At 37.5% G+C, this 16416-nt stretch overlaps 1 protein-coding gene across 1 annotated transcript; it reads right to left on the reverse strand.

Moving 5' to 3' along the window:
• Positions 1-6461: 6461 nt before the first annotated feature.
• On the reverse strand, positions 6462-9602 carry LOC132641691 (receptor protein kinase-like protein ZAR1). Its single transcript, XM_060358770.1, has 2 exons — positions 7702-9602; positions 6462-7422 (listed from the first exon to the last, which is right to left on the reverse strand). Exons 1-2 carry the CDS (start codon positions 9176-9178, stop codon positions 6758-6760), a joined length of 2142 nt encoding a protein of 713 aa, XP_060214753.1. The 5' UTR covers positions 9179-9602; the 3' UTR covers positions 6462-6757.
• Between the last annotated feature and the right edge of the window lie 6814 nt (positions 9603-16416).

Below are 16416 nucleotides of genomic sequence, written 5' to 3' on the forward strand. Positions count from 1 at the left end.
CCTCCCATTAATTAAGTAACCATTTCCATGCCAAACATTCAATTATGTCCAATAAGATGTAGGCTTCAAAATTTACTACTATTATATACTATATATATTATTTATATATATAACTATCATTAATTTCGTAATTTTCTTTTGGAATTTGGTTGAGGTTGTTTAAGTGGACCTAAATTTCGTAATAAACATGCAAATATATAGACAATTGGCCAATGGGCTATGATATCGATAATGAAGCGATAAAATCTCTTGAAAACCATTTTAGACTAGTTAATTATCAGGATAAGGCATCATTACTCCGCTGAATTATACCTGAAGTTGCTACGACACACCTTATCTTTTTCTGGGTTCTATTATTCCCCTAAACGCTGACGTGGCAAGAAGAGTGCGCTTCACTCTCTTTGGGAGAGTGAAAAACATAAAAATGTGGAAAACTTTTTTTTTTCCTTAAAAATCTGTATTTTCTAAAAATATGGAAAACTGAATTGTTTTTAAAAAATACGAAAAATCCGCCTTTTTAGATTTTCCAAATTTAGTTTGAAAAGCGGGTTTTTCACATTTTTAAAAAATAATTAATTTTCTTACATTTTGACAAGAAAAACACTTTTTCGGTTTTTTTTTTAATAATCTAGCTTTTATTTGAAAATTAAAAGTGTCCTAAGAAAATGAAATCATGAAAATCAAGATTTTTTAAGACATTTAAAAAAAAAAATCAAGTTTTCCATAGTTTTAAAAAAATCCATTTTTCGATATTTTAAAAAATTCCTTGTTTTCAGTTTTGTTTTGTTTTTTTTAATGTTTTAAAAAAATCAAATTTTCAGATCTTTTATCCATTTTTCATTTTTTAAGAAAATTTAGTTATTCATTTTTTTTATAAAAAAAATTGACACGTAAGCGGAAAAACAAAAAAAAAACAAATAAATATACGTGTGGCAAGGAGAGTGTATATCACTCTCCAATATGAGAATGAACATCAGCGTTTAGGGGGTAATTATTTCATTTTTCAAAAGTTTAGGGGGGTAATAGGACCCAGGAAAAGTAAGGTGTGTCGTAGCAACTTCGGGTATAGTTCAAGGGGTAATGATGTCTTATCCCTTAATTATCTATGAAACATATAGTGGATCATTATTTCACTTCATAAACTATTCAAATGAACTTTTATTTTGACAATCTAATCAGTGGTAGAGATCTAGCTGACATCACTAGACTGATAATTTGAAAGAATTTTTTTTTTATGGAAACCTAAATGTTAGTGAGGTGTAGTTACTTAATATCTCTATTGATGGGAGATAGCAACTACCAGGTAGTCGAAGCGCATGCGAGATGACTTAGAAAATTCCTTTATGAAAATAGAAGATAGAATTGCATATTACTTTTATTAAATATTTACTTTAGCTGCCACCAATTTTATCGTATTACACCTTATGCAGTTAGTGTTGTAACTTGTATGCTGCTTTAATTAGTACAATCATTAATTTGCACAACAATGATGCATGGATAGATTTCACAATGAAAGCTAGCTAGCTATCTAGCTAATTTTATGTATTAAAGGAGTAGCAATAAAGGAGTGGGTCTCTTTTTCAATGGACAATGTCATGAGAAGCAAGCTGTTATATACTAATATATATCTCTTGTTTCACTTTTTCAAAGTCTTTTGATTCTTTGAATTTCTAAGGCAAGTAAAAATAGCAATTGAAGTCTTTTGAGGGGACATTTTCCCAATTCGAATATGGCCCATTATTTGTTGTGGACTTTCCACCATCTAACCGAAACATTGAATAAGAAATGAGTACTCCATCTTTCAAAAAATAACTACTCAATGTACTTATTATTTGGTGAGTCGTATATATTATTCTTTAACAATGAACTCTTCATTTAAAATTTTAAGACCTTACTCTCTCCGTCCCAATTTATGTGTCATTTTTCGCTTTTCAAGAGTCACTTTGACTAATCTTTGTAACCAAATTGGATTAGATCAACTCATGAATATTTTAAAAGTTCAATTTAGATAATCAAAAGCTATACTATATGCTCTATAAGTTGTGACTTTTCTCAGGTTAGTATGATTTAAGAAAATTAAATTATTGATCAAAATTCACATAATTTGAATCTCAAGAAGCGAAGAATGTCACGTAAATTGAAATGGGGTATATTGTATTTAAGAGTACATTACATGTGCCTTCTTTATTTATTCTTTCTATTAGAAAAGTAGTAATTGATTGATTTCTGAATTGAGACGAGAATCGATTAATTTCACCCTTATACTCAACATCATTTTTTAGTTGGTTTAAACTATTTCGCTGGATGAAATACTCCCCTTTTGCACCAATTATAAGGAGAAGAATATAGTCTTAGGCAACATTTCCAGAGTAGAAAAGTCCCCAGCTCCTATTTATGGTTGGTTGGTGCATAATTATCATTATTTTATTATTATCCTCTTGATAAAAAAATAAATCAAAGAGGTTAAATTCTATGTATTGATAGTGTATAAATTTTCAATATCATCAAGTGAAGTTGATTAACAGCAATAAATAACTTTTCATAACAAATCTGATATGATAATCTGAAAAATAAAAAATAACCTGCTATAATCAATTAAATTGAAATAATGATGAAAAGATGATACTACTATAGATGAAAAGATGATACTACTTAGCGTATATAACTTAAATACTTTTTTTCAAAACCCACCATACGTAGGTATCAAATTCTCCATTCTAGTTGGCATGAATGGCGCAATCATGATTAGAGATAGTAGGAAAATATAGAGCTCGTGCTAGTGCATTGAGTTGACAAGTTACATTCCGACAGTAAAGCTTTATTAAAAAGTCAAATATGCAATTTAAGAATAATAAATCAAAGACCAACTCAGAGTTGTTGTGAGTGACAAATACTCTTTCATCCTTAATAAAGGTCTTGGTTCGATCTCTCGGTATAGAATCGCGAGAGTGTTTTAACTGCAATATGAAACTTCCCGATGTGAGTGTAAATTTAATCGGACACCAATACAAGTATCGGTCACTTGACGAAAATTAAAGAAAATCAAGACCACGAATCTGTCAAGCTTTACACACACAGAAGATCCATTTATTTAATGGGATCCAGCCATAAAGTTTCAAGTAAAGACCAACCATATCCAAATAGACCCTTTAAGATTTTTGTATTTTCAAACACAGTGATTAAGAATACTATACTTGTAAATTAAAGTTGTCATACCTTGTCCCTATGCGTTGCTACCTACTAAATGTCAATAAGTTTCAGTGTATCTGTAACACATTGTCTTTTGGCCAAAGTTCATGTGCTCTATAGACTATAGCTAGCTTTATGGTCAGCACCAAGAAGTTGATGATTATATGGAAATATGAAAAAGGTATACTGAAAAATAAGGAGAGGTCCATGCAGGATAATTTAAATTTAATGATTTCAATCTTTCAATTCTCACCATTTAATCCATTGCACTTTTGAAATTATAAAAGTTCTCATTAAATTTATCTTGAAATTTTACTAATTTTCCATATATACATTTGAACTTCGTGTTATTTAGTGAGTTCAGTTGATGAACCCTGTGAATAAGACTACGTCCACCTTAAGGGGTGAATCTACAATGTTAGTTAGAAATTTACATCAACTTATAGTAATTTTTCTCTAAACCTTGTATAAATTCACTAAATATCCATAAATATTTGACTGTGAACCAAATTATTATTATAAGTAATAGTTTAACTTGAGATCGTTGTAAGAACTCATAAATTTCAAATCATGAATTTGCGTCTGTATAGGCAAGCAAATCTTGTTTATTAATGACAGCAAGTTTGTGACTACACCGACCTTTTCTTGTGTGTGTGTGTAGAAAACATGGAAAACTCTATCGATATATCATATATTATATTTCTCTGAAGTCTGAACTCATTAACTCTGAATTTTGAAACGAGTCTATGATCTTACAACCAACAATGCAATTAGACTTCTTTGAGATATGCTAGCTGGGTGAAATATTTGCATATCAAACATGTTCCTTTAAGAGCTTCGTGGAGAGTCTGCGACTTTTGTAGGACAAAAAAAAAAGTTGAATCAAATTAACACAAAAAAAAAAAAAACATAAGTTTCACACACTAATTTAGTGCGTGAAAGGACCAAATTGCAAAAATAAGAGTTTGGTCTTTCACGCACGAAATTTGTGCGTGAATGAGTCCAACAAAATATTGACCACAATGTGAGGTTTTACCCTGAGTGAGGCAATTATTTAATTAGTATTTTGTACTTCTTCGTTGCTTTATCTTCCTCTTCCCTAGCTTTTCACTCTTTTTTTTTTTTTTTTTTTATAATCTCATTTTCTGTTTTTCAATAACTTGGAAACTAATTTTATAATATATACGGATCATAATTGTTTAAGATATTGTTCAATGTCACTGTCCAATTTTTAAATTCTTTCATGATTTGGTTAGAACCCGATTCAAATCGAAAATGGAATCAAATCGATTAAATAAGTGATATTTTTTCCAGTTTGATTTGGACGATTTTTAATTTTTGAAAATGAGAATATTTCATTTGGCTTATTTTATTGAAAACAAACTGAATAAAAAATTGAACTAAATTGTCAAATTATTATATATATAATTTTTATAATTATTTATATGTAATATATTTCAGTAATTTTGATAAATAATTTTAAGTATTTTATACTCCCTCCGTTTCAATTTATGTGAATCCATTTGAATGGGCACGACATTTAATAAGTATGTTTTTTAAATGAATGACCTCTTTCCTAATTTGGAAACAAATTCATTTTATGAAATGATTTACAGCCACACAAATATCAAGACTTATTTTGAACCACAAGTTTCAAAAGTCTTCACTCTTTATTAAATGTCGTGCCAATTCAAATGGGTTCACATAAATTGAAACGGAGGGAGTATAAAATACTTAAAATTATTTATAAAAATTACTGAAATATATTACATATAAATAATTATAAAAATTATATATATAATAATTTGACAAATTAGTTCAATTTTTTATTCAGTTTGTTTTCAATAAAATGAGCCAAATCAAATATTCTCATTTTCAAAAATTAAAAATCGTCCAAATCAAACTGGAAAAAATATCACTTATTTAATCGATTTGATTCCATTTTCGATTTGAATTGGGTTCTAACCAAATCATGAAAGAATTTAAAAATTGGACAGTAACATTGAACAATATCTTAAACAATTATGATCCGTATATATTATAAAATTAGTTTCCAAGTTATTGAAAAACAGAAAATGAGATTATAAAAAATAAAAATAAAAAGAGTGAAAAGCTAGGGAAGAGGAAGATAAAGCAACGAAGAAGTACAGTAGATGGCAGTGGGTGGATCCCACATTTAATACCAATTAAATAATTGCCTCACTCACGGTAAAACCTCACATTATGGTTAATATTTTGTTGGGCTTATTCACGCACAAATTTCGTGCGTGAAAGGCCAAACTCTTATTTTTACAGTTTGGTCCTTTCACATACTAAATTAGTGCGTGAAACCTACTTATATTTTTTTTTTGTATTAGTTTGGTTCAACTTTTTTTTTTATCCTACAAAAGTCGCGAATTCTTTGCAGCGACACATTCACTAGTTTGATGTACCTAGGAAAGGAAAAATTGAAGATAAGAATCAAACAGATTTGTACAGAAATACATGTACTGTGAGTAATCAGAAAATGGCCCACGAGTTTTCGTTTGCATTTAGCCTCTCTTTCCTTCCAGAAAGACTTTCAGATGGCATCCTAGGCTGAAATAACGAAATAATAAGTGCATTGATCATGTGTTTTTCTAGGTTATTGTCTAAGTTTCTATGGACAGTTATCTGTAGTAATTCTTAGGTGATTTGATAGCGCAAATAATTTTTATACCGTCAATATATAGATGATGCATGCATCAAACTAATAAGCTCATTCATGTGTTTTCTAGGCTACAAATCTCATTTTCAATGAACTATTACTTGTAATTATTTTTAAGTAACCTGATAGCATTTATAATAGAGGTTATGAAAGAGTCTTGACATAACGTCAAAGTAGTCACCATGTGATTAGGAGGTAACCAATTCAAACTGCAAAAACCTCTCATAGAAATACAAGACAAGACTGCGCATAAAAAATCTACATGATCCGGCCTTCCTCGAAACTCAAATCATACAATTAATAATCAAGTAGGTCCTATCTGCTCAGTGTTTTTGATGAAAGTTACCATAAGCAAGCAGCCAAGAAGCTTTGTCTCAAGTTAAAAACACAGAACTGTCAATCATGCAGCTGTCACCAAGATGCATTTATTAGCACTAGAGGACATTAATCCCTTTGTTAAAAGAATTTGAGTTACTGACAAAGAATATTGACAAAAATAGCACCAATGTAGTTATAGCTATATCAGTTCTTTATTGTTTTGACAACAATTGTTATTTACACACTCAAATTGAAAAACAAAGATGGATAGTAGCAATAAAGAGAGAACAATAATCTATGTTCTTGATCAATTAAAGGTACAACAAATACACAACAAAAAGCCTGCAATTAAAGCAAGAACCCAATATTCTTAAGAATTAACAAACAAGAAAGAGAAACAATCTTTTTTGGCATGCTCTTCAAGAAGACTTTCCTTCACAAACAAGTGAGGATTACTACTGTTAGTCAATAAATACTTTTGCACCGTCGTCTCTTCGCTCCAAGCAGTGATCCATTTCCATAATATCAGTTAGTTGAAATGATACACGGGCATTATTCGATATTTCATTCAGAGGAAGCTGGCAGTCTTTCTAATGCATCGGATATGTGCCTCATCGAAGGTCTCCTCTCCGGGCTGCTGTGAACACACGCCATTGCAATCTTCAAAACTGCAATCATTTCCTCTTCTTTATCAGCATCTTGAGCTAAATACGGGTCCAATACATCCGAAAGTGGCTTCTTCTCTTCGATGCACCAGTGAATCCAGTTCACAAGATCCATTTCTGTAGGACCTACTTGGATAATCGGGGTTCTTCCTGTAATCATTTCCAACAAGATCACTCCGTAAGAGTAAACATCCCATTTCTGTGATGGTTTCACCACTTTCAACGCCTCGGGAGCTTGGTAACAAGAACCGGAAGTCGTAGTCGACGTAACTGTCCCCGACTCCGATGGTGCACTGCTTTGCTTACTTTGTTGTGAAGCCAGCTGGCGGTTGGATTGCAAAGCAGGGGATGCTCCAGCTATATTAGCAAGACGACCAAGTCCAAAGTCGGAGATTTTGGGTTCCATATCGTGCCCAAGCAATATATTAGATGGCTTTAGATCACCATGAACATATTTCTTAGGACTATACTCATGTAAATAGACCAAACCTTTTGCAGTTCCCTTCATTATTTTCAGTCGAATGGACCACGAAAGAGGTGTAAATGACACCATACCAGGTTTCCCTAAAGACAAGTTAACAAATTAATAATCATGAAAGCACAAAACAGACTACAAAAATTAAAGAAAAAACGAAAAAGGCTAAAAGTACCCTTGAACTATTCAAAATATGTAAAATGCCCTTACCGTTAGTCAACCAGCTAATGGTGAGGGCATTTTTTAGCCAGAAACGTAACGTAGGGTAAAGTTGACCTATTTCGAATAGTTCAGGGGTATTTTTGGCCCCTTTCCAAAGAAATATGACCGACAAAACAAGAAAGCAACGGTCGAAGTTTGAAGCTTACCATGAATTGCAGCGCCAAGGTTTCCATTTGGAATGAGGTCATATATCAGTAGCTTCTCATCGACAGACCAATAATAGGCACGAAGAGTCACAATATTTTGATGTCTGAGTTTTCCAATTGCTTCCACCTCCGTCTGGAATTCCTTAAATCTTTGGGAACCACCCTCACCTAGTCTCCTCACAGCCAAGTTAAGTCCATCTTCAAGCACAACTTTGTACACAATGCCAATACCACTTTTACCAAGGACAAAGGCAGATGCCTTAAGAAGTTCATCAAGATCGAACACCACTTGATTATCTAGTGCCACTAAATCATATTGTTCGACGTTTTCTGATAACGTCTCCGATTCATCCTTCCTAAAACATAAACACTCTTTTCTTCCTTTCCCTCGCCCCTTCTGAAAACCAAAGCCAGATTCATCCTTTTTCCTCCCACACGCACAGATTCTCGAATAGCAATATGAGAATAACAACCCAATAACACAAATTCCAACCACGTCCCCCACGATTATCGCAATTACAGCACCTCTACTTAAACCTCTAGCACTCCCGTTACCTCCAGCAACGTCCAACGGAGGTATATTATTAGGCAAAAAAGGTTCCGAGGACGGTGAACTTGCCTCACTTTGTGCGGAACAAGGGTTTTTCAACGGAGGCCCGCAAAGCCCGGGATTTCCAATAAAAGCAGTAGGTCCTCTGTTAATTAGAGCACCATTTTGTGGAATTGGACCACTCAAATTGTTATGAGTCAAATCAATATACACTTTCTCTGGTAGATTACCAAGACTAGGCGGAATCGAACCATTAAACATATTATGAGACAAATCAACAGTTCCTTGCAATTTAGACAAATTTCCCAAGTCGCTAGGAATTGGACCATCAAATTTGTTGGATGCAAGATTAAGTGTCTCCAAAGCAGACAAATTACCCCCAAACCCCTCTGGTAAAAAACCAGTAAAATTGTTTTGACTTAAATCAAGAACCTTCAATCTCTTACACTGAAGCAATGTTATAGGAACAGACCCATTCAAGAAATTTTGTGATAAATCCAAAGTTTGAAGGTAATTTAGCTTTCCAACTTCATAAGGTATACCCCCAGAGAATAAATTCCCATAAAGAACCAAACTTTGTAATCCTTGAACTTCAAAAAGCTCAACAGGTAAACTACCAGAAAAGAAATTACTCCTTAAATTAACATGTCTAAGTTCAGTAAGAGATCCAAGACTAGTAGAAAGAAACCCAGTGAGTTTCTTTTTTGGTATACTAACAGATATAACTTTTAAGTCTTTGCATGCAATACCATTCCAAGAACAAGGGGTTTCATCAGAATAATTCCAATTATTTAGTGACCCTAAAGGGTCTTGTCTAATACCCTTTTTGAATGACCAAAGAGCTATCCCTTCATCATTCAAAGTACTCACTAAAACACAACAACTGCACAAAACCAAGAAAATGCAAAAACACAAAAAAGATTGCATTTTTACTAACAAGAAAATGGGAAAAAGGGATCTCAAAGATATAACTTTTGTACACTAGAAAACCAAGAAAATACAGATTTTCAGCTAAGCAAGAAAATGCTCAAACACAAAAAAGATTGCATTTTTACCACCAAATTGATGAAACAAACAAAAAAAGAAACAAGAAAAATGAAAAAGGGTCTTAAAGACTTTACCTTTGTACACCAGAAAACCAAGAAGATAGTACAGAGAAAGCTAACTAATGGAGTTTAAGAGAAAGAAAGAGAGAAAAAGAGTGTGAAAGCTTAGCTTTGACAGTGAGAACAGTGGAAAGAAGAAAAAGGGGTACTCTGTGTGTGTGTATTGAAAAAAGAGTAAAGTTGATTTTAGCTAAGCAAGAAAGACGTTGGGAAAATAGATTAATATTTTCTTATACTTAGGGAAAAACAAACAAAAGAAAGAAGGAAAAAGAAGCTTTTAGTATAATGTAAAATGTAATGTATTTATCAGTGCAGTGGGGTGAAGATATGTGGGACAATTTCTTGTTTCTCGTCTTATTATCGTGTGATTTTTATTTTTTTTCCCCCTTTTTTGGCTCTATAACTGTAAGTCAATAATGTGTAAATGTAAGAAAAAACAATATTGGAAGAGTTGAAAATAACAGAATAAAAAGGATTATGCCAATAATATTTTTATTTTTGCAATCACATATACTAATAATTATGCTGATAAATTTCAATCACATTCTGATGCTGACCTAACAGGTGCTTAAAGTGGACCTATGATATAACGATTCATATTGATAAATTTAATGTTAGTGGTGAATCTACCGCCACCTCTTCTTTGTTTGGGCTTGTAACCGCCAATGTGAACTAGCTCACACATGCGCAGTTAGCTATATGTAAGCATACAACGTGACAATAACATACCTAGTGTATTCTCACAAGTGTGTCTGAAGAGATTAGAGTGTACGGAGACCTTGTCCTAATCTTAGGAGGTAGGGAAACTGTTTTCGAAAGATAAACAGGACAAAAGAGTCAGACAAGAATTGATAAAAGTAAAAGAGTCATGGCAAAACAATACAAATAAGCAATATGAAGATAATTGACAATAAATGTAGCAATCTAATATTGTAATCAAAGTACAAGAGACAGCAAAAGTAACAAGAAATCAAAAGGCAAGGAAATACAAAGATAATATTTATGCCTGTTTACCCTGAATTTAAGTAATCAATTGAATTTGTGAATGGGATATAGGATATGTGGTTGAGCTTTAGTCTATTTGATTGGGAGAAAATGGACTTAGATTTGCTATGAGCAAGTGAATAATAATCGATGGTTTACACTAAATGTATGTATTAAATAATGTATTGAGTATTGTTTGATTGAATAAAGCTAAAGAACACAATAAATCCGGACCAAAATCAGAGAATGAGAGGGAGAGATTTTATATATTTTGCTATTACAATATGCTAGATCTCAAGAAGCCAACCCTTCAAAGTAGGATAATGGCCCCTATTTATAGTTTTGCCTCATGGGCCTTATACAATATAAAGTCCTTTTGAATAAAGAAAAACCCTAAAAGGATAAGGTTGGTCGTACGGTCTGACACCCGTATGATTGGCAGTACAATGTGGCAGAACGATCTTGACGCGTGGCAATTGTGTAACGGATCATCCGGATCAACGGCCACGATCAACCGGGCCAACGGCCACGATCAACTCGGCTATGAAGAAACCGGACCAAATGATTTCCTTTGCTTTCTTCGGATCAAGCACTCTTTCGGTCCTGAAAGAAAGTCTTCATGCTCGTGCTTGTTTCTTTCTTCCCTCGGTTTCCGGTCTCACCGGTCTAGCATATATCCGATTTTACCGTATACAGATAGTCCCCACACTTTCCGGACCGATGTTTTATCGGAGTAACGGGAAGTGGATGAATCAAGAAACCGGTGGCTCCATTTGTTTGTTATTATCTTTTCATTTTGGCGGGAACAGCTGCATCACGTCCCTCCGTTATCGGCCACGTGTCTCATCCCGGGTGGTCAGCACTGACAGCCGCCGTAACGCACACCGTTTCAAGTCATTTCTCAGTAATTATGGGACACGTGGCATTGCCCGGTTGGCTGGGATCTATAACCGCCTCGACCCCATATCTATATAATGCCTTCCATTTCTTCATTTTTCCATTTCACGCCTTCATTTCATTTCTCCACCATTTTATTTCTTCACTTCTTCACCTTATTCTCTCTTCATTTCATCACCTCTAATCATCATCCATCTCAATTTTGTTGCTGATTCAACCGTTTATCCCCTTTGATTCATTGCTTATATTGCATGAAAGGAAACAGCTCTGCCAACTTCTTCACTAGCTGTTTTTGCTTAGAGTGTGTTGCTGTTTCTTCTCTTTACTCTTTACCATTTTGAATTCTTTCTTGACTGTTCCCTCACTCTTATTTTTTAACTTCCCCTTCGAATTTGCCAAATCCCTTTTTTCATAACCTCCAAATGTCTGCTAACACCGAAACCACCTCCCATGATGTTCTCTCGGTTTCTTCTCAAGGAACCAAACCAACTTCTTAACCCAAGGGGAAGATCGTCTTCGAACACACTGCTTTGGAAATTGTACCGGCCAAACCTAACTATAACAAAGATTTCGAGGTTGAGAAACCTTCTCTGATTTCCGATAGAGGGTTTGATGTAAGACGGTATCCCTCGTCCATTACTGAGGAGAAACTCGATTTAGTCCGGGCTGATTGCGGATGGGATAACCGTCCGGTTCAAGTTTTTGCCCCTGGACCAGACGACTTAGTCACCGACCATAGGGAGGGATACTTATACGTTTACACTTATCCTTTCACCCTCAAGTTCGACCCCCCGATCGATCTGGTCATTTTAGATATGTGCCGGACTTACAATGTAACCCTGGCCCATATTGTTCCGATTGTCTGGAGGAGCGTGGCCTGCCTCCGGCTGTTGGCCAATAATACGAAAAAGGAGTTCATGCTGGCTCACTTCATACGGTTATACTCCCCGAGGTTGTTCCGTGGTGGTGTAATAAAACTCGCTAAGCGAAGCCGGAATCCAATTTTTTCGAAAATGGACGTAGATAGAGACTGGGGCTGGTTGGAGCGTTACGTCTGGGTGAGGACCACAGACATCATTCCGGCCAACTACATACCCTTTCCGGAGAGGTGGAATGATAATCGTAAGTCCAGTTCTTTTAATAATTGCTTTTGAATGCTTTGTCAAACACTAGTCCCTTCACATTCTCACTACTTGTTCTCTTCTTTATACCAGTCGTGGGTTGGATACCTCCGGCTGACCGGAACATCAACGAATGGGTTAGTGCTCTCCTCGGCCAACATACCCACGAATCTCGGACATGGGGACTCTTGTCGCGTGGCCGATGGGTCGCTCAAAACCACGGTAATACTTTGCTTTTATCGGTATTCATTGCATTTCCTACCTCTCATTTTGTAACATCTTCGGCTTTCAGGTTTACCCAAGGGCTCGGTGGACCCAAGACCGGAGTCATTAGCTGAACCCGCTACGTTGGCACCCGAGTTCGATTCAGCGGGTACATCCCGTATCATTGCTGCCGCCAACAAGAGGAAAAAGCCCTCGGACAAAGGGCAGAAACCGAAGAAGAAGGCGAGGAGCGTCGTTCGGACTTTAAGAGATGAAACAGAGCCCGAGCTCCTCGTTCGGAGGATCGGTGTGGCCCCTTCCGTTGCTTCTATTCCGGAGGAGGGTACCACCATTTCATCACTTCCTTCAGCCCGGGAAGGAACTTCAGCTCCGGCATTACACACAGGTGGGGAAGAAATTCATTACCCGACTCCTCTAAGGTCGATTGAATTCGTTGATATTTCGGGTGATGCTTCATACGAAGAAACCCCCCTACAAAGGACAAGAAGATCCGGGAAGGCACCAGCTGCCGAAGCCGGTCAAAGGGCTGAGCCGGTCCCCGAGACTGAAGTTCCAACAGATGTTGGTCCACCGCCCGGCTATGAGCTGCTACAACTTCCGAGATCCCTGCCTTTGTCGAAGTTGCTGAGGCCGCTTCAAGTTCTCCAACTCCAGCTTCAAGGTCGGATGATTTTGATGACATGTTCTCGGATACTCCTCCTGCTACAGGGGAAGCTGCCGATTTTGGACATCTCTCTATTCCTCGGGTCACGAAGGCGGCTAGCCGGTCCACCGAGATCGGTGCTAGGGATATCTTGGTGCGCATCTTTCCGGCCCTGAGTGTGGAACCTCGGAGGACAAGATCGGCTGTGATCACTGTTCCCGAGGACTGTAGCTTTTTGTCTCGTCCGATGGGTGTGGTAAGCTACATGAGGCCCCTTGTTTCGGACTCGGACAAATGGAAGATGAGCGGAGTCCCCTGGCAGTGTCTCATTAACGAGGGCATGCACGCGGGCAATCGAGTAAGTTTGTCAGCCATTCTTGCATAATTCATCGAGAATTTTAGTTTCTCGTTTATCCGAGTTTTAACTTGCTTCTTTTACAGAGTGTGGTGCTTGTCAACGAAGCCTTCGTCCGCGCTCAGCAAGAGGTTAACGATCTCAAGGGCCAGCTGGACGCCCAAGGTCAAGAAACGGAGAAGTTCCAACACCTTTTGCGGGTGAAGGAGGATGAATTGAACCGAGCAGTTACTCTTTCCAACCTTCAATCCGAGCTCGACGCGACGAAGGCCAAAAACCTTTGATTAAAGAATGAGTTGGCCGAGATAGTTGAAAAGAACCGACTTCTAGAAGCAGACAAGGTCGGCCTTAGCCAGGACAACGCTCGCTTTTCCTCAAGGCTTGGTGAGATCGAAACCACTATCACTCAACTCCGGGGGGAGCTAGACTCGATCAAGTCTGATGCCGTGAGCATGGCCGAAAGGCATCGGCTGCTCGAATCTGAGAGTGCCAAGTACAAAGAGCGGATGAGGGTGTTTGAGCAGAAAGCAGAGGACAGGACCCGAATATGTGATGAGCTGAAAACCGAACTCGAGGAGATGGCCGATGCTAATGACCTTCTCAAGGCCGAGCTCGAGTTGACCACTCAAGTCCAAAGGGTCTTCGAGGAAGAACGGGATGAACTGGTGGCAAAACTAGCCCAGGCTGAGGCCGAGTTGGCAGAAGCCCTTAGGAGTGTGAAGGCTGCCGAGGCTCATACTACGATTGCTGTGGAGTATGAACGGTGGAAGTCTCGGAGGATCACCCTTGAACAAGTCGGGCATGGCTTTGCGGATCTTCCGGCCTTGATACTCGAAGCTAAAAGGGTCGAGGAAGAAGCTAAGAGAGCCCTTAATACTGACTCCGACGACTCCGAGCGGACAGTGTCCGAACACTCCGGATCCAGCCATACCGAATAGACTAGGGCCTGTACTTAGCCTCTTTTTTTTTGCCTTTGTAGGGGGTTTCCGGTGTAAAAACCGTTGTATAAATGGAACATGCATTTTTCTTGATTTTCTTTATTCTTTTGTTTGAATGTTTGTTATGACTTTTGCTCGAATTGTCGGTCCATTTTAAGGACAAGCAGACTCGGAGTCATTATTTCGAACTGTGCCTGAATATTGGCTTTTCTCTTCATCCGATACGTTTTGTCCGGAAATTTGATCAAGTTTTTTGCCCGTAGGACTTATCTAATGCTTTGTGAATTCAGACGTCTCCGAATCACGATAGGCATTTTTTAGGGCCGATATTTTTCGGCTATTCACTTGTCATAGATTAGGTTCGGACACCTGAATCCCAGCCTTAGCAGAATTTGATGTATCAGTCCCCATTCGAGGGAGTTTAAAGATTTTGGCCCGGTTCATTGTGACCTTGTTACCTTTGTCGAATTTCGACTGTAGTGCCCGGAATAGGGTATATGAATGAAGCAATGCCGAAATACGGCGATAATCGCCGGGGTAGGGCGTTTTAACAAGAAGACATCCGAAATACAGTAATCCGAACTTTCGATAATCTTTGTATTGCAAGTATTTATACGTACATATGAGAATTTTTTCTGCTTCCTTCTGCTTTTGCCGCAGCAAATACTAAATGGGCATGATTCATTCTGATCGTTTGTTCCTTACATCGAAACCTAATGCAGAAGGTTCGGTCTTGGTTTTGCCATAGCAAATACTGAGTGTACACGATTCATTCTGATCGTTTGGTCCTTACATCGAAACCTATTATAGAAGGTTCGGTTTTGATTTGTTGAGCTCCTCTGTTTTCCACTAACCGGGGTAAACCTCGATGTGGGTACAATAGTCCCCTGGGGCTTATCCGAGCTGCAAGATCGAGTAAGCGCTATTAAGTCCCCACTCATAGGGTGTGACCCCGAGTTTCTGGTAGTTTGTCCTTATATTTGTCAAGTAACACGTTGTACTTGTTGCCTCATTAAAAACCTTGTCGGAAAACCCATTTTGGGACAAAACCGTACTAAGGAAAAGAGTGCAACACGCGTTTTCAGACCTAGATCCTAACTTTATCCGGTACTTGACTTCCTGCAAAAAAGAAAAAGGTTAATAGATAAACACGAGGTGTCCATACCTTAGCAGTAGTATCTCTTCAAATGAGCCACATTCCAATTATTGCGCAACCGTTGCCCGTCCATGGATTCCAGCTGATACGATCCTTTTCCCGTTACCTCGGTTATCTTGTACGGTCCTTCCCAGTTCGGACCCAGTTTTCCTTCGTTAGGATTCTTGGTGTTCAGGGTAACTTTCCGAAGCACCAAGTCCCCAACTTGGAAATGCCGAAAATTGGCTCTCCGATTGTAGTACCTTTCCATTCTCTGCTTCTGGCTGCAATACGGACCAACGCGTTTTCGCGAAGTTCATCCGTGAGATCGAGTTTTACAGCCATGGCCTCCTCGTTTGACTCCTCGGTGGTATACCTGAACCGGAGACTCGATTCACCAACTTCTACGGGAATGAGGGCTTCAGCCCCGTAGACCAACGAGAAAGGTGTTTCTCCTGTGCTTGATTTCGATGTGGTTCTGTAAGCCCACAATACCTCTGGTAGTACTTCCCTCCAGTGATGCTTTGACGCTTCAAGTCTTTTCCTCAGATTTTGAATTATCGTTTTATTCGTGGATTCCGCCTGTCCGTTCGCACACGGGTGATATGGAGTTGATACGATTTTCTTGATTTTCAACCCTTTGAAGAAATCATTGACTTTGCCGCCCACGAACTGAGGACTATTATCACAAGTTATCTTAGCAGGGATGCCGAAACGATAAATAATGTGGTCCCATATGAAGTCAATGACTTCCTTTTCTC

This window comes from Lycium barbarum, chromosome 5 (genome assembly GCF_019175385.1).
Source record: "Lycium barbarum isolate Lr01 chromosome 5, ASM1917538v2, whole genome shotgun sequence".
Taxonomy (NCBI): Eukaryota; Viridiplantae; Streptophyta; class Magnoliopsida; order Solanales; family Solanaceae; genus Lycium; species Lycium barbarum.